Source organism: Lutra lutra, chromosome 8 (genome assembly GCF_902655055.1).
Source record: "Lutra lutra chromosome 8, mLutLut1.2, whole genome shotgun sequence".
Taxonomy (NCBI): domain Eukaryota; kingdom Metazoa; phylum Chordata; class Mammalia; order Carnivora; family Mustelidae; genus Lutra; species Lutra lutra.
Window position 1 is genome coordinate 118,979,243 of NC_062285.1, and position 19,937 is coordinate 118,999,179.

The following is a 19,937-nucleotide window of genomic DNA, read 5'->3' on the forward strand; positions in this document are numbered from 1 at the left end:
AGAATATGCACAGCGTGTGGTACTATCCATGGTTTTAGGCATCTACTGGTGGTCTTGCGATGTATCCCTGCAAGTAAGGGGGGGCTACTGTAAATATCTGCTAGGTCACATGGCACTAATAGTAAAGGTCAAGGAAGACTGGAGTAATGAGAGATGGCTTTAAAAGCAAGGTGGGATTTCAGGCCAGGCTTGGAGGAAAGAAGAAACTGAATCAATGGAAGAAAAGGCAATGGATGAAGAACATGAGGTCTATGTTATTTCTTTACAAAGTCTATGTTCTTTCTTTAACTTCAGTCCTGACTCTGTGACTTGAACAATCCATTTATCCCCAGTACCTTTCAGTAAATCCACAATTACAGAGGGTCTACCATACACAAATAAATAATGGAGATTTTCCAACTTAAAGAAGGGGTAAATGGCTTTAAGATTAAAGAAGAGGCAGCTCAAAACTAAAACAACCCCAAGCTTACGTTATGTTGCTATCATAAAAGACATGAAATCTGTTCTCTTAAAAAAGAATTTTTAAAACTTGCTTTTGCTACTTCATCATTTCTCAGTTAAAACCAACCTCTTCATGAATCCTAAATTAAATGTAAGTGTGACTTTTTACTTAGATCAGTCATAGTGTGGGAGGAAAATTTCAGTGTTCTTCTCCATCCTTCTCTTATTTGAAACCACCATACTCTTTTGCCACTAAAAACAGTATTCATTCCACAGCTGTAGAAATAGCGTAAGCCATTTGATAGCTTCATTTATGATATAGCACTGAACTTATCTAGCAAAAACACAACACATGCATCGGTGCTTCCTTTTGTCCTGTGTATTCTAAATCTCTGCCAAAAGCAGAGGAAAGAAAGTACAAATGGACAGGATATCCTCAAATTATTTGATTTGCCTTATGTCATTCCAGAGAAAAATCTATTGTGTGATTCACAGTTAGAAATTCAAAGTAAACACTTGAAACACCTAGGGTAGTCAGGTCCTGATGCTGAAGCTGGGTCTTCTTCAACAGCACTTTGTCTTTTAAAAGGCACCCTAGGAAGGCTTTGCCTAAAGGAATGCTTTCTAGCATTCACCTACTCTATCCAACATAGTTCTTGGCTTACGAGGAAGGAGAATGCACACCATTTTTTAACAATACCAGTAGGAACCAAGTACCTAAAAATCTATTTACATGATAAAATTAGTACAGATTAATTTAAAGTTGAGATAGCATTTTGATATTCTCACCATTCTGACACAATTCTTTTCATTTATTTATTTTAAAGCACGAGAGAGAGAGCAGGGGAAGGGGCAGAGGGAGAGAAAGAATCTTAAGCAGATTCTGAGCTGAGCAGGGCTCAACGTTGGGCTCAATCTAACCCTGAGATCATGACCTGAGTTGAAACCAAGAGTTGGACACTTAACCGACTAAGCCACCCAGGTGCCCCATTTTGATATAATTCTTTTTCTTTTTTTAAGATTTTATTTATTTGTCAGAGAGAGGAGAGAGAGAGTAAAGCAGGGGGAGCAGCAGGCAGAGGGAGAAGCAGACTCCCTGCTGAGCAAGGAGCCGGATGTGGGACTCGATCCCAGAATGCTAAGATCGTGACCTGAGCCAAAGGTAGATGGTTAAGAATCTGCCTTTTGTATGTATGTCTATTAATTCGGTGTACATCCACTATAGTTCAGCAAATACTCCAAGAACCTGGTAGCATGTGTTGGATACCAGACATGATGTGAAACTGTACTAGCTTTGCTGTGATGCCAAACACTTATCTCTATAAGTCTGTTATTATATCTATGTAAATAATAATGTGATATATGCATGGCTATGGTGAAGACTTGGGAGAGCCAATGACTATATCCCTGAGCACGGTATATGCCTTCACTCAACTCACAGCCTTCCCCTCATCTTCATTTTTTCATTATTATAGCAGTAAGCCAGATAGATACGGCCCTGTAATCTGGAAGCTTACAGTCTAGTAGAAGATACAGACAATACAGAGTAATGATGATGATGATAAGGGTATGACTACTAATAACAGCAGCTGATACTGATTTAGAACTTACTATGACCAAAGCACTAGTCTAAGCACATAGCTCATTAACCAGTCCTTACACCTTGTGAGATAAGTGACCAGGACAACAACAGTTGCTATACAAATATGTGGTAGTGACTCCCTAAAACTCATTCTGGAGTGGTTGGGAAAGGACATTCTTGGGATTAATACTATTAATCAGGTAAAATGATGCAGGGATGGGGGGTTGGGAGGGTACGATGTACACATAGGAATGCCCAGAGCAGAGAATGCGTGCAGGGACGATCAAAGAACCAAGAGCAATGCAGTTCCGGCTGTAATCAATCTATAAATGCATGTTATTGCATGTTATACATGCAATCTATAAATGCATGTATTGGATAAGGAGTTACTGGAGTGTTAGAAAGCGGTGTTCTTAGGAGAGGGCGAGTTTCATGAAAACAACATCAGCTGGTTGGCTGGCAAACCGCGGAAGAGGCGCACCTGTCAGCAGCAGCTTGTACTGGGGGATCCGCTGAACTGGCTTGAGCAGGTAGTGCTTGAGGGCCAGGTTAGCACAGCGTGGGCTCGTCTGAAAGGAAAACGTATCCAAAGTAAACACAAGCGTTCTTTTAAGGAACAAGGGATCCAGACGCAAGTGCCCAGGAAGCCAAACTTTAGAAAGCCAACAACTCTGGGAGGGGACTCACCAGCTAGCCCACCTCTCCAGCAGGGGGTGGTCTCTGGAGTCAGGGGCTCACTCCCATAGACAGGGGTGGCTGCAGCCCCGTGCTCCAGGTCAGTGAGGGCCCACCATACTCAGCAGTGGCCACTTGAGCAAGTATGTGCCAATGTATTCACAAGCACAAACAAACCTCAAAGAATTGCATGGTCCTCAAGATAAGGCAGAAGACATAAAGCTACTGGGAACTGGATTCAAATAATAAGCAGAGCCTACGGCAAGTAGACCCATGATAACAACTGGTGGTAGTGGGGAGCACTGCAGAAATTAAAGATAGCCTGAAAAGCAGCCCTGCTAAGCACATGATTTCCAATAAGCCAGATGGACGTAAAATTTCTTTCTCAGACGAATGGCTCTAAAAAACAGTTCCCAAATCAGCCTATAGAGAGACTTGATTTCAGAGCCATTCTGACATGACCAAAAGGACATTTGATTTCGCCTTTAAAGCTCTTTTCCTTAGTAGGTAAAACAGACACTTCTGCCCAATCCTGGGCTTTGTAGACATTCTCTAACACAAGACTGTACTGTTTGGTGGCATCAAAATGGCCGAGTGAAATCGTCACTTTATCCTAACACGTCCTGTACTTGTACTTCCTCCACAGCTCAGGTGCGTGGGGAAGGGTTTTCTTAGATTTGCTCAGATCATTTCTGCTTTTTCTAAATATGCACCTCTCGGGTCTGGTACACAGACTAATTAGAAAGTTATAATGATACTGCATTTAAGAAAGCATCTACCATGCAAGCATCATTAACCAAGACAGCTAATTTTCCCATCTTATATTTTCTTTTGCTGCCAAGGCAACGGAACAACGCACTGGATGCTGATGAAAACCTGGGTCAATGATCAGTTGCCATAGCTATAGAAATCACACTTCCTTTCTTAACAGCATCAAGACATCAGAGGAGAGGAAAAGAAAAAAAGGGAAAAAGACAACAAATGATTTTAAGTTTAATTATGTGTTTAATGTACAAGTAAGAATCAGCAATATCATAATACTTCTAAAACTTCTCTAGTTTTGGGTGACTGGAATTCGCTGTTTTTTTTTTGTTGTTGTTGTTTTTTTTAAGTTACAAAAGAGAGAAATGAGTATTAAAACATTATAATTCACATTTTACCCAAGATTGGGGGAAGGACTTAAATAAGATTTTAGTTAAAACTAATTTTTAGGAGATGTATTACATCATTTATCCCCAATCAAATCAGGTTTGTACTCTTTAGCTTTGAGTGCAAACACAATGCTTTTTATAAAGATGTCATTAATTTTTCTTAACTTTGACACTGAACCTGTATTATTTATTTATCTAAAGGGAAACAAATTACATTTCCCATCCTTCACTGTAGATCAGTTGTTAGAAGAATAAAAGGAAAGGTTGAGTTAAAAATAAGAAATGTTCCTAGAGTAGTCAAATTCAGAGACAGAAGGTAGAATGGTGGTCACCAGGGCAGGGGGAGGGGAGAATGGGGCGTTGTTTTAGCCATAGTTTCAGTTCTGCAATGTTAAGATGAAGAGAGCTGTAGAGATTGGCTGCAAAACAATGTGAAGGTACTTAACACTACCAAACTATATACTTAAAAACGGTTAAGATGGTTAAGTTTTATTTTATGTGTATTTCCCCACAATTCAAAAAAAAAGGAGATCTATCAGCATATTCTAGCATGCAATCATAGATTTTTCAAAATTAAATCTTGTACATACTTTCTCACCTTTTCATTTATTCACTCCCCTCTTTGACTTTGAAGGGATTATATTTTAATATCTTTTTTGTTTTCAATGACTGCAAATTATTACAGGTTTAAAAACAACAAAGAAAGAAAGAAGCATTCAACATTATATGGGAGCAAAAATACCTCAAAATCTCTAACAACAACAGCAAAAGCTGGGTTCTTCTTGCACTGCTCATCCAGCAAAGCTATATTTTTATCAAATTCTTTGATGTACGTGGAATACATTTTTAGATACGGTCCCTTCTTTACAAAGATATCAGCGATTCTATGTTGTTCAGTCCTAAGATAGAGAAGACATAAGCAAAAACAGAGAGAGTCATAGATGTATCCAGAACATATCTAGCGTCCAGTGAGAGTCCCCTGTCTGAGCCATTGGCATGCCCTCTTTGCATCTCCTATTCTTAAATACCTACTCTTCACCATTCTCACTGCCACCATCACATGTTGCTTGGATTTTGCCAGTCCTCTGACTGGTCTCCCCATTTCTACCATCTCATCCTTCTGTGCAGTGAGAGAGTCTAAAAACGTGTATTACACCATGTGACTTCCAACAGCCTCCTGCAGGACTCAGCAGGAAAACAAACTCCTTCCCTTGGCTTACAAAGCTCCATTGGCCCTGCTGCTGCCTACTCTTCTGACTCATTTCACACTTCTCTCCTTCTTTCTCAGTCCTCCCCATACACACTGGCCTTCTTTATAGTCCTTTGACATATGGACTCATTCCCACTTTGCACATTTTTAGTAATGGCTTTGCAAGCCTGGAAATAGGAAACCCCGGACAGCTCCTTCTTTTCATTCAGATGTCCCGTTAAAGGGCTCTGCCTTTCCAGAGGGCCTTGCTTGGCCACCCAATCTTCACTTGGCAGCATATCATCTTATTTTACATCTTTCCAGATCAGAAATTGCTTTTATCTAATGTTTCTTGTCCATTTTTCTGGTTCTCCCCTGACTAAAATGTCTACTCCATGCAGGCAAGAGCCTTATCTATTTTGTGCAATGTGATATTCCTGCCAAGCTTAGAGCCCTGACCAGCACACCGTAGATAACTCACAACCTTGTTGAAGGCAGAAACGAAGTATTTCAACAGTTATTAAAAGCCAATATAAAAATAAATGTTATTTTATTTTATTTATTTATTTTTTAAAGATTTATTTATTTGACAGACAGAAATCACAAGTAGGCAGAGAGGCAGGCAGAGAGAGAGGAGGAAGCGGGCTCCCTGCTGAGCAGAGAGCCCGATGTGGGGCTCGATCCCAGGACCCTGGGATCATGACCTGAGCCGAAGGCAGAGGCTTTAACCCACTGAGCCACCCAGGTGCCCCAAAAATAAATGTTATTTTAGAAAGCATACTTAAACCAAAGAGTATGTCTTAACTTGAAGGCCCCTGAGAGAAAAATATTTTAGTTAGTAGAAAATATCTTATCCAAGTATAAGAAGAGTTTTGTGCTAGTAAGTGTAGTTTTTCCCATAATTATTGTTTTAGCTGTCCCTTTCATCAGTTAGTCTGTTTCATAGGAATGCTTAATACTCTACCACAGAACATCTATCGATCTAAACTTGAGAAAATTTTCAGCACAAGCAAAAAATAAATTTAAATCTCCTTTAACACCTGCTTATATAAATGTGCATATCCTTTAAAGTAAGAGTTTTAAAGATAATTTTTATAAGAATGACAAAGTATTTATAGGAATATTCTTTGCAATTATATTTTATTTCTATCATGACTTTTAAAAATACCTTTTAGTCATTCCTCAGTCCTTAACCCTGTGTTATTTTACACTTAGGCTGCAGCTAGGAATTAATTACTCATCTAACATATTTTCCCAACATGCAGAGGCATGATATTTCCAAAAGAGACAAGAAGTATTTTTCTGGAAAAGAAAACTTACAAGGAAATTTTGATCATGAAAGTAGGTGACATTATTTTGTTATTCTAATCATTTGGGGTTCCCCAGGGACAGTAAGCTCAAAACCCCTAGAACAAATTTTCCACATATTTCCAAAGATGTCACCAAAGTGTCTGCCTACTTTCTATAATCCAAAGAAGCAGTTTACCAGTCTTTTCCAGTTTGGAAATCTATAGCCTAGATGGTATCATAGATAGATGGTATCAGTGTAAATTTTCTAAACCAAACAAACCTATTACCTCAGTGAATGGTCGCTTTTCCAAAATGTAAAGAAAGATTCATGATGTTCCAGAAAAGATAACAAAGCATTTAAAAACATTTCAGTGTGAATATATCAAGTAAACTCCCTCAACCTCAAAAACCTTGATTATCAAAGGTTACCTACAGAAAAGTTAAATTGGCTGAATATATGGACCCTTCTTGTTTTCGAGGCAATATTACCAAAGAATTTAAACATTACTAGAATTGAGTTCAGGGCATCAAGGTTGTGAATTCTGGGCATCTAAAATGAGCAATCTAGGGGGGGCCTGGGTGGCTCAGTCAGTTAAACGTCTGTCTTCACTCAGGTCATGTTTCTAGGTCCTGGGATCCAGCCCCAGGTCTGGAAGTCTGCTTCTCCCTTTGCCCTTCCCCACCTCCCATCCTCCCTCTCTCTCCAGCCCCTCTCTTTCTCTTGCTTGCTCTCTGTCAAATAAATAAAATCTTGAAAAAAAAAAATGACCAATTTACAGGTAACTGTCAAGAAAATTCAATACATTGAAACAACTCAATGTAAGGAACACCCCCCTCTCTGCCACATGCAGGGCCCTTATTATGGCTTCATTGAAAAGAGGAACTCTGGGAAAGCTAGTCAGTTCATTTTTACCAGTTTGACATCCTTTCCTCCAATTCCTTCAGGAGATCCCGGTTGAGCTCATACAGCTGAGGCAAGTAGTACAGGATCTGATTTAGGATCCGGTCCTCAATCACGGGTTTCCCAAGTTGCCTGGAAGCATGGGCCACTGCATCTCGGAAATCCTATTACAGTTCAGAGAAGAAAAAATAACATACACAGACATATAATTGATATAAAGCTTCCCCCCCGCCCCAGTGCTTCTCTTTAATACAACATAAATCACAAACTATTTTCCATGTAGAATTACAAATCAAAAGTGCCCACTTCATTGTCTCCACTTAGCTAGACAGAAACAAACAAAACAAACAAAAAACCCACCACAATAAAGTGGCTAGGGTAGATATTTGGTTTTAAAACAGTCTGTATAGTATTTCTCTTAAATCTTTTGATCTCCAAACTTTGTAATTATATTAAAGGGTATCTGGAAATTGGATTGCAACTCTTAGTTGCCTTTAAACTTATTCCCATAGTGCTATATGAACACAGTCCATTCATTTTAGGAGTCCCCAAGAGATCTTAATTTTATTCTGGAAAGTCCCTTTGTTCACTTTCAGTAATTATTTCCCAACAAGAGCATTCTAGGTAAGGCACATGGAGGAGACCATCACATTCTTGATAATTAGAGAATACTGGATCCAGTATTACAGGGTATCTTGGGCTAGCCTCATTTCCCTCATCTGTTCAGTGGGTTTGGAGACTTGCATATCACACATCATCAGGTAACACACTTAAAGCTTTTTGCAACATGTGTGGCACACAGAATCAAAAAAAATATTTTTTAAACTCTCCTCTCCCTCCTACTGACTTCTCAGTAAATTCACCAGGATTTCGTTTCCACAATATAAAAAATTTTCTCCTTGTATATTATCTTCTGTCAACTTTTCCCTAGAAAATTATTTACATACCATGTTTTAAGACAAGTCCACATCATTCCACCCTGTCAACCCAGAGGACTTGGGAAGGGTGGTGGTGTCTGAGATCCTAATTGTCTGGTTTCACCCTATCTTGAGGCCCACCCTCAGGGGATAAGTAAAACAATAGTGGAATCTGTTCCAAAGTCCTAAGGACTCAAAAACAGAGACTGTTCCTTCTCAGAAACAGCAGGTTTAATTAAAACCTTAAAGCAAAGGCTGGGTAAAACAGATTCTCTACTAGGCTTCATCTTCCTTTATGTTTATTTCAAATAACTTTCCCTTTAGGGATTCAATGGGCAAGTGAAATAGACAAAAAAATACAGATTTCTCCTCTGATCCCTTCAAACACTTGTGTCCAACATACATACATTAATCATAGGCACTTCTCATGCTTCTTGTGAAGGACAAAAACCTTGTGTAAAATTTTAAAAGTACATGAAAGGATTCCTTTCCTAAAGGATGGTCATTTCAGATAATTCAAAACCTCCTGTGCTGAATAGGTGCTAATAAACCCTTCACTAGGGCTGCAGTATCTGGGACTAACTTTATTGGTCCAATAGTCACAATGGCCCAAAGGAACCAAGTATATACAGTAGTAACTAAAGAACTACTTTTACAGCTAATTACTATAGTATAAAATAGGAATTTGTAACTTGCATAAACTCCAATCCAGAAAAACCGCACAAAACATCTCCAGAAACCAAATGGATATTGGCCAAATTCCACCTCCCAGCAGCTTGTTTCTATTAGCATTCACATTTACTAAGAGAATATAGAGCTACTTAATGCTTTTGAAAGTCATTAGATTTTTCCATCAGGCAGAACTACAGAATATATTTACATGTTACAAATAACTTCCTAAATTCTAACAGTATTCAAAGCACAGGTAAACATCTTCTATAGTACTTTCTTTCTTTGGGACCAGCTTAATGATTAATATAACTTAAATGCAAAAATTCCTTGTTCAGCAAAGCAATGACCACTGCCCTTTCTTCTGGTAGAATAAATGATGAATATGTTTGTCCCCTGGCAGCAAGATGACTTCTACTTTCCAGCTGGAAGATATTTCCTCAGTCACAACAGTGACAGTAGCCATTAGCAGCTGAGTAGCTTAAGGATCCTATTTGACACGGCTTTTGCCAGACTCTTGCATTCCATATGTCTGCCACCACTGCCAAAAGGGAAACTTGTTTATTTAAGAAACATTCAACAGAAGTCAGCCAAATTCACACTGGGCTGACCAGTGAGATGGCTGCCTCTAACTGGAGGCGTCTGTCACATATCAGGCAAAGCATCACTTCTCCCAGTATTACTGGATGATGGCAGGTAGCTCTGGATGAACTAGTGGCCCATACTGTCCTTGTTAAAATTATGAGTAGCACAATAAAATATAATAGAAATTTAATAATTAGAAGAGCAAAAGAAGAACAATTACTAGAGACGATAGGAATTTACAGTTTCTATCTAGCTATCTATTACAAATTATTCCTAGGACCCAGGAAGTTACACATTCTTTTTTTTTCTTTTTAAAGGATTTTATTTATTTATTTAGAGATAGAGAGCATGCGTGAGTACTTGCACACACATGGGAAGGGGGGAGGAGAAGAGGGGGAGGGTGAAGGATGGGGGAAGAATCTCAAGAAGACTCTGCTGATCACAGCACCCAATGCAGGGCTTGATCTCACGACCCAAGATCATGACCTGAGCCGAAGCCAAGAGTTGGACATTTAACTGACTGAAGCAGCAAGGCGCCCCAGGAAGTTACAGATTCTAAGCAGGCATTATTACGGCCATCGATTAGCCTTCATGGTACCTTTTAGAAAACAGAAAAGGGTACCCCTTACCCCAGGCCAATGCAACTCACACCAAGGCCTTCATAAGAGCACACAGCAGCTCTGGCCCAAGGCTCATCCCTTCACCTCTTGGGTCATCATCCCCTGAAAGCAATGGACTATGGCCCCAGTGTCAGATGTAACTAATTCTCACAAGAACTACACACAGAATCTTTAACTTCTCAGCTCTTCATGAACCTCAACGTTCTCCAAAACTGGTGCCACCAGAAGGAGGAAAGCATTTTTTTTAAATAAAAAGGATAATTATAACATATGTCTGGTTATTTTTCTAAATGCTAACAGCCAGGATAATTTGGGAAAGTGTGATGACACTTCAGAGCCAGAGGCAAAACTATTTTGGGGCAGAAGAATTTAAATTCCCAACACCTCCTTGACTAAATCAGTGAGGATGCAAGACCACACGACTGGCACTTCAAAAATCAGATCCAGAGTATCCTTTTCCACACTGGAAAAGCCGGGTAATTAAAATCAAAGGGGGGTGGGAAGTGGGGTGTGAAAATGTGAGGCAAGCAATAGAGGTTACTGGAATCGACCACATGTACTTCAGCCTATGCTCCCAACATAAACCCCACCAAAGATTCTGTATGTAAAACGGAACCACCTACACTCAGGTTTCCGATTACAGTAACCAAATGTGTGTTCAACTTGGCATTTTTAGAAATAGCAGGAGGCTCCTGAATTATAAAGCATATCATAATATTATTCTTAATAATTCCCAGAAAACCTACAAATGAGAACCAGATCAACTTCTAAAACACACTCAGTGCTTTTGAGGTATTAACATACCAACCTCACAAGCTCTGATCGCCTGGCAAGATCTAAGCAAAAATCAATGCAGATAAAAAAAAAAAAATCAATGCAAATAAAGTCATGTATGAACATCTAACGCAGTGAAGCACAAAACAGATGGTCTTACTCATCGGGTCAGGTTTTACATCTCTGGTGCCAAAGAGAAGTAAGTGACTTAATGAAGCTGCCTGGACTGGGCTTCCTGACCTGAGGGCATTATTAACCACTATGATGACACGGTGGATTACAAAGACTAAATGGACATATGGACAGACGGGGAACTCTGCAGGGCTCCCTGCTTTCATAAAGGGCATGAAGAAGCACTTCATATTAATAAGCAAAAGCAAAGCAGCTGCAAAAGTCAAAGAGCTTTGATAAATATGCAGAAAAATATGTATGAAACTATGAAGTAAATGTAGAGGGGGTAGAATGTCCTCTAACATTAACAATTTGATTTTGTTTTTAAATTAAAATATCTGACCAATGAAATGATTCCTCCTTCTTGATATGCTTAGGCCTGGTGATATTATGCATCGTCATCACTGCGTTCAAACTGTATAAAACACGACCAAAACCAATCCTTTATCTCCAGTCTCAATCTCCCTTAACAACATTAATAGGCAATCATCCTAATATATCCTAAGTGACCAATATATAGCCTCATTCTCCTCTTCAGAAGATGAAAAACTAGAATTTCTCTGGTTTCATGAGCCAACTGAAAGAATTCTGAAAACAAGCTCATATACCCCCAAAATATACTACTATTCTCTGTATGGCATGCTAGAAATTTCAAATAATAATTTTTAACCAATTTCTGAACAATCACTAAGTGCAAGGTCTTAGAGAGACCCGAATTCAAAGTCTGGCTTTGCCATTTAGTAGTGGGTTACTTTTGGCAATTAGTATTCTTCACTTAAGAAAGAGAAATAACATGCATTTGATAGGGTTGTTATGAGGATTAAAATAGACAATTTATGTAACATAGTTTTAGCATGTTTCAAGGCACACAGAGAGTGCTCGTAGAAGGCCATTTATTTAAGTAAAGAAGATCTGGTTAATGATGATCGCATGAATGTCATTTATAATCCACAAGTCCCTCAAAGTTTGGAAAGAGAACGCTGAAGTAGAAGCATATCACAAGAAGGAAATACCAAATCAAAGTAGGGAAAACAAACACCTCAGCAGTAAGACAAAGGGGCTCTTAACAATGAATTTCATTCAGTGAAGGGCAGTCACATGAAGGAAGCTGCTCAAAAAGGTAAGGTTAGGCAGCCATGTGAAGAGATGCTTAAAAAAGCATTCTTTACCACTAAAGAACAAGTAAATGATAATTAAATGGTTAACAAGACTCAAAAGACAGGGTCTATTCAGTAGAACAGGATAAAGTTATTTTAAGATTGGAAAAAACTGAAAGGTTCTGTGAGAAAGTCTTCTATTCTTTTTTATAATGCATTAAAAGAAAAAGAAGAAAAGATATATTCTAGTTACTGACACACAGATGTCCAAGTAACTTTGCCTCTAACTCCATGATTTCAGTGAGAGTCCTTCAAATTTTTAAGGTAAGTGTGTTCCAACCTAAAGAAATGAGTGGAGCAAAGATGCTTCATTACTACTTTACTACTTAATTAAAGCCCATTTTTGCTTTAAAGCAAAAAGGTCTTGCAAAAAAGACCTGAAAGTCTCTGATCGTTCTCTTGTAAAAAATATATCTATATTTTTAAATCATGCTATTTGGACATTCATAAAATAAATTTATAAAGGTGTTTATTAAGGCAGTCTCCCATCAAAGGGAAAATAAGATAAAACAACAAAAAATTGTATCACTTGCACTGAACTATATTAAGTATCCAAGGTGTATTTCCTATTAAGTGTGCGCTTATGTACAATACAATAGCAACCTCCGGATTGGACAACCTCTGCTACAACAGGGAAAAACAAATATAAATAACTAGAGCTTTACCAAGTACTATTTTATTTGTCATTCAACAGATATGAATTTACTGGGCAAAGAATCAATGGAACGTAAAAAGGATATAACACAGACATGAACTCATTCATGTGAAGTCAGATAGCAATAGTGTTCAGGATTAAAACTATCCATGGGCTACCCTTATCTTCATGTCTGTCTTCATGGAACTTACCTCCCAGTGGAAGAACTTAGTAGGGTCTAAGTTAGTAGGGTCTATTTCAGGAACAAACTATTTTGACTGATTTGATTAAAAGTTTATTTGGTAACATCATAATTAAATAGTATGCATTTTAATTTATATATATAAATAAGTTCTGAATAAAGAGCAATTTATCTTTTTTTAAAAAAATATTTTATTTATTCGACAGACAGATCACAAGTAGGCAGAGAGAGAGGAGGAAGCAGGCTCCCCGCTGAGCAGAGAGCCAGATGCAGGACTCATGACCTGAGCCAAAGGCAGATGCTTAACTGACTGAGCCACCTACGCATCCCAAGATTTTAAGTAATCTCTACACACAATGTGGGACTCAAACTCACAACCCCAAGATCAAGAATCACACACTCCACTGACTGAGCCAGCCAAGTGCCCCATCATCACACCAACTTTATGTGGTTATTATTATTATTATTATTATTCCCATTTTCCAGAAGAAACCAAGGCTTGACTAATTTGTCCAAGAGCACATAGTGGCGGAGGCAGAATTCTTAACCACCAATCAGTCACACTCATTCACTCAACAAATGTTTGCTGAAAGTCTTCCAATGAACAGGAATGATGCTAGGTGCTGGAGATACGATCCCTGCCCTCACCTAGCTTGCATTTTAGTAGACCATAAATAAACAGGTAAATAAACAATATACAAATTATATATTTAATGCCAAAAAGAACACAAATGGAAAGTGAAGGAGAAAAGGATAGTCAAAGAAGGCCTCTCTGAAGAGGTCGCATTAAACTCAGATTGGAAGGATAAAGAAAAAACTAGCTATGAACAAAATGAAGAAGAAAGATTCCAGGAAACTGCATTAGCAAAAGCTATGAGCCAAAATAACAGCAGTGAAATAAGAAATGGAAGGTGGCCTGTATGGCCAGAACATGGTCAGTGACTGAGAGAGAACCCCTCTTTATCCAGTATCTCATCTTAGTAAGAGGCCAAATCACATAATACCTTCTGGGTAGAGGGAACCATAATTTAATGACCCAACAAGAGAAAAGGAACTCTATCAATAATCATTGTGCCAAGACAATAGCCAGAACTATCACAAGCAGACTGGGACATAAGGCCATTCTATTTATTAGCCTTGGGGAGTAACGTGGAATTTACTCTTAACGCAATGGGAATCATTTAAAGGGTTTTAAACACACGGGAATGACATGCTCTAATATATATTTTAAGAAAATCACTCTTAAAATAAGGGAAAAAAATCATTTAAGAAACAGATTGTAGATAGGGTGAGAATGGAAACAGGAGTCCCTGTGAGGAGGCTGGAACGGTTGTCTGTGTAAGAGATGATATTCTGGCCTCAGTTGGTGGCAGTAAAGTGGAAACAGAATTAGTAGGTTTGCAGATGGGTTGGCTGGAGAAGTGAGGGAGAAATAAAGAACAAATCCTAGTTTTCTGGCTTTGGCAGCCACAGGGATGGCACTATTCTTTTGAAGAGGGAAACACTGATACTGGGTATTGATTTAGAGACACTGTGCACCACTGGACCTTTTAAAAAATCTAGTTCAGGGGTGCCTGGCTGGCTCAGCACTAAGCATGTGACTCTTGATCTTGGGGTTGAAAGTTCGAATCCCACGTTGGGTGTAGAGATTACTTAAAAAAAAAAAAAAAAAAAACAATCAGGTTCCAAGTCCAGGAGCTCAAGGCAGATATTGCAGAGCACGTATCACAAAAAACCCTAACTGTAAAGTCTTGCTCTTGCAGCTACAGGCCCAATTTTTCCTCACAAACACAGGCAGAAGAATCAAAGACCTTAACTGAATATAATGGCTCCTTGAATCTTGAGTTGATTTTAAACTGCATGCCTCCATCCAAGCCCATTTCCTTTCAGTGTGACAATAGCTTAAATGATGAAGTTCTTCAGTCTAGATTTTACGTTTTTTCCCTATGAGCTATATCACCTAGTTTAGCAAATTCTAAACAAAGAAATGTCAGCGAGCTAGAGTGATAAAGTGATATATAAAGTGTTAGTGAGCTACAGTGACAAATTTAAAGCTTAAAACCATTGGACATATTGGACAGTGCATATACTGAACATGTCTGTCATCACAGAAAGATCTATTAATGCTATTCTAGAGTCTCTAAGACAGAAAACTATTCATGGGAAATCACGTATAACTGAAACAATAGCTTCTCCCAAGCCACTTGGGATACTTGGTTGATTTCCAAAAAAAAAAAAAAAAAAATCCACTGGATTGTCTAAAGCCTGTTATTTATATTTTAAAGCAGTCATATTCTAGGATATAACACAGACATGAACTCATTCATGTGAAGTCAGATAGCAATAGTGTTCAGGATTAAAACTATCCATGGGCTACCCTTATGGAGTCCTTTCGGTAGAAGGGTAAATACGAGCTTTAACGGGTGGTGGGGATGGTAAAACGAAACAAGAGACTCTTTTGACTTCACCCACATTATGCTGCTAACAAGTCTCTCCTAGTAATGGTTCTCACCTGGCTAATGCTCTGTTGTTAAAATTCCCACTAGAGCTGGGCTGTGCTGAGTTAGCATTTGCATATATCAGACAGGATGTTAACATGAGGTTGGCAGATGATCTAGTCTCACTCCTACATTAAAGGCTTAGGAGGTTTTGAAAATGTACAAGTCAAGGTGGGTTTTGGATGATTCACTCTGTTCAACACCATCTGGGAAGAAACCAAGGCCATCCATGAGAACTATCAGATCTGAGACAATATGGGAAATACCTCACCTGGCTGTTCACTCTTACAGAATTTATGATTTGTTCCAAAAATATAGGGGTAAGAGCAAGATAAATAGTTTTGAATAATCAAATAAATAAACTAGTGAAGCTTTTTTTTGGTTTGTTTTTAGAGCAAGAGAGGGAGCATGCATGTGTGCATGCAGGTGACGGGGAGGAGGAAGGGACAGAAGGAGAGATTTAAAAAAAAAAAAATTTTATTTATTTGACAGAGAGAGACGGGTCACAAGTAGGCAAAGAGAGGGGGAAGCAGGCTCCCTGCTGAGCAGAGAGCCCGATTCAGGGCTTGATCCCAGGACCCTGATATCATGACCTGAGCCGAAGGCAGAGGCTTAACCCACTGAGCCACTCAGGCACCCTGGAGAGAGAGAATCTTAATCAAGCTCCACACACAGTACGGAGCCTGGGGTTCCATCTCACAACCCTGAGATCCTCACCTGAGCTACCCAAGGGACCCCAGTAAGCTGATGAAACTCTTAATTGCTTCTCTACCTACTGGAATCCGAACTTCCTTCATTAAAATGAAATATTAGTAGAGAGGGAAAAAGGCATTTGGAAGGGACAGAATTATAAAAAGGTTACTATTTGATAACAAAATGAATTCTTCCCATTCACTGATGCTCTACAGGGGAAAATGAAGAAGGTAATGAAAGGCAATTTGGGCATCTACTATATACTATGTACCATACCAGCCTCTTCACATACTTTATTTCATGGATTCCTCACAACCAGAGAGATCATTATTTCTATCTCCATCTTACAAATGAAGAAAGCTAGGCCAAAGGGTCAGACTACTTTCTGAAATTCACATAGCTATTAAGAAACAGAATTGGATGGGACGCCTGGGTGGCTCAGAGGGTTGGGCCTCTGCCTTCGGCTCAGGTCATGATCTCGGGGTCCTGGGATCGAGTCCTGCATCAGGCTCTCTGCTCGGTGGGGAGCCTGCTTCCCCCCATCCTGCCTGCTTCTCTGCCTACTTGTGGTCTCTGTCAAATAAATAAATAAAATCTAAAAAAAAAAAAGAAAGAAAGAAACAGAATTGGGGCGCCTGGGTGGTTCAGTCGGTTAACCATCCGACTCTTGGTTTTCACTCAGGTCATTATCTCAGGGGTCCTGAGATAGAGCCCTGTGACTGACAGGCTCTCCACTCAGCAGGGTGTCTGCTCAGGGATTCTCTCCCTCTGCCCCTCCCCACGACCCTCACTTGTGGGCACTCTCTCCCCCTCTCAAAAATAAAGTTAAAAAAAAAAAAAGACAGAAAGGAAGGAAGGAGGGAAGGAAGGAAGGAAGAAAAAAGGAAACAATGTACTTGGGCAGGACAGACACTGATATTTTTGTCAACTTTCTCTAAGTGTGGTCCTTAAATTGTTACTGGTCTGCAAAGACATTAGTTAGAAGGGTGAATAAGGGATTGGAAACTTTTATGTCACCTTGACATGGCCATGACATTTCTATTTTATTTTACAAAAGTTCTGATCCAGCATGGATTGGAAATTTTAAAATCCAGTGCCTCACATTATGAGAAACACTACACTAGTGTACAGGCACTATGAGGACTGGGACTGCTATTTATCGTGGCATCTTCAACACGTGTTCCATACAAGATTTGCTGAACTACCGCACTCAAGTTCCAATTCGATTTTTTCTGGCTCCATAGTATTGTTGGCCTCTGTGACCTTACCAAGTGAATGCTTAAAATTTCCTTAGAGAGGTCCTATTTCTATTTAAACATGTTGATCAGAAAATATGTCAAATAAGTACAATTTGTTTGTCCTACAGATAGGTTGAGCTTTCCAGAGAAAGGGAGTTCAGCTTTTTTCTTTTTACTCTACAATTATTTAAACAATAGAGAGGTTCAGTAAAAAATGGAATTTATTCAGTTCAAACCAGAGTTTATTTTGGAAAGTTATTTATTCATCATGTTGTTATATATTTGGAATGACAATATACTTCAAACTCAACAAATCTGTTTGGGTGATCAAATATCATGCTGTAATTTTTAAAAATGAATTACATTTTGAACTAAAAAAAGTAAAAAAAAAACATAACGTAACAGAATTTGAGGGTTGTAGCTAAAGCAGTAGGATATGATCTCTCTTGGGTAAGTTCTATATAGCCTTATAAAAAGAATTTTACTGGGGCACCTGGGTGGCTCAGCGGGTTAAAGCCTCTGCCTTTGTTTCAGGTCATGATCCCAGAGTCCTGGGATCGAGCCCCACATCAGGCTTTCTGCTCCACAGGGAGTCTGCTTCCTCCTTTCTCTTTGCCTGTCTCTCTGCCTACTTGTGATCTCTGTCTGTCAAATAAATAAATAAAATCTTAAAAAAAAATTTTTTTTTAAATTAAAAAGAAAAATTTACTGTTTTTTTTTTTTTTTTTTTTGGATGGAGGGTTGTATAAATGCCAATTGGATTTTAGTTGGTTAATGGTATTATTCAGTTCTTGTATATCCTTGCTGATTTTATGTCTATTAGTTTTTTAGTTACTAAAAAAAAAGTTTTGGAATCTCAAAAAAAAAAAAAAGAATTACAAAGAGAACTAAGCAATACAGTCAAGAGTTACATAAGAAACTATTCACAGGACAGTAATTTCTCAAAACAAATTAGTAATGTTAAGAATTGTTTTAGAGGGGCACCTGGGTGGCTCAGTGGGTTAAAGCCTCTGCCTTCCGCTCAGGTCATGATTCCAGGGTCCTGGGATCGAGTCCCACATCGGACTCTCTGCTCAGCAGGGAGCCTGCTTCCTCCTCTCTCTCTCTCTGCCTGCTTCTCTGCCTACTTGTGATCTCTGTCTGTCAAATAAATAAATAAAATCTTAAAAAAAAAAAAAAAAAAAAAAAGAATTGTTTTAGAAAAGATTTCCAGGGGCACCTGGGTGGCTCAGTGGGTTAAGCCTCTGCCTTCGGCTCAGGTCCTGGGATTGAGCCCTGCATCCGGGGGCCCTCTGCACAGCGGGGAGCCTGCTTCCTCCTCTCTCTCTGCCTGCCTCTCTGCCTACTTGTGATCTCTCTCTCTGTGTTGAATAAATAAATAAAATCTTAAAAAAAAAAAAAAGAAAGAAAGAAAGAAAGAAAAGGTTTCCAAAACTAGAGATTTTTCATGCAGGAAATAGAGTTCCAGGTTTCTGAGGACAGAGAATCATTTAGTGATTGTGACTCACCCTTAAATGTACCCTACTTTTTAAGTTCACATGTATCTTTTAAAAGGAAAACTGAAAATGATACTCTTAGAGATATTAATGGGTGTGAACCTACCATTTCTCAGTAATTAAGTTTAAGATGATGTTAATAATTATACCACCCAAGTAAATTTTCACTTCAATTTCTTTCTTCATTGTTTCCTCTACCTCACCCTTCTTTTGTTAAATTTTAATAACTTGCCAAAATATAACTGGAATAAAGTAGGATTAAAAGTACTTCACTTCCAATGTATAATAGAACTTGTAAAAACTTGCAGGTACAAAAAAAATGCATGAGAAAAATGAATATGCTGTCAGACACATCATAACTGTTTTCCAACAAGTTCATTCAAGTTGATAATTAAAAAATTGAATACAGAACTTTAAAAAGTTAGTTGTAAAAATGTCTATTTTAAGTGTCTATTTCTGAGAGCAGTTTCAGAGAGAATAGTTCTGAACACTGATCATGACATTTTTAATACATTGCTAGTGCAAAATTCTGATAGACATCTTCTGCAAATGCCCAAGAAATATTATCACTAAAAACTCTTTATTATGAACACAGAAAGTTTGAAAACTTCGGAAATATGGATATAAACGTTCTATTTTTTGGAAATCATCTGGGTATACTACACACACAACAGATACATACATTTCAGAAAATATCTATATTCACATATACATGAATTTAAACATGTAACCATATATTAGAAAGAGTATATATATATATATATATATATATATATATATGTATAAAGTATATTTAAAGTTATGCTAAAAATTTTTTGACATAGGGAAAAATGCAAAAGAGGACAGTTATTTGTAGATACTCACAATATGCAAAAGTTTTAATACATCCACAAACCTGTAAAAGATAACAATAAAAGAAATGTTTTAAATGAGCCAGTGGGGAAATAAATGGTCTTCCGAATTATAAACTGAATACCTACACCTTCTCTGAGCTCATGATCTCCTTGGCAATATGATGGACTTTACTCTTCATTCCAGTATCTTCATTCTGTGG

At 38.3% G+C, this 19,937-nt stretch overlaps 1 protein-coding gene across 4 annotated transcripts in view; it reads right to left on the reverse strand.

Annotated features, from left to right (window-relative positions):
• Window positions 1–19,937, reverse strand: part of FGD6 (FYVE, RhoGEF and PH domain containing 6) — a 118,691-nt gene that overhangs the window by 44,286 nt on the left and 54,468 nt on the right. For all 4 annotated transcript variants that reach the window (XM_047739611.1, XM_047739610.1, XM_047739609.1 and 1 more), the window contains exons 4-8: window positions 19,864–19,931; window positions 19,748–19,778; window positions 7,242–7,393; window positions 4,592–4,748; window positions 2,505–2,592 (exon numbers count right to left, since the gene is read on the reverse strand). In XM_047739611.1, the coding sequence (XP_047595567.1) occupies window positions 2,505–2,592; window positions 4,592–4,748; window positions 7,242–7,393; window positions 19,748–19,778; window positions 19,864–19,931 (496 nt within the window). The remainder of the gene's footprint in view (window positions 1–2,504; window positions 2,593–4,591; window positions 4,749–7,241; window positions 7,394–19,747; window positions 19,779–19,863; window positions 19,932–19,937) is intronic.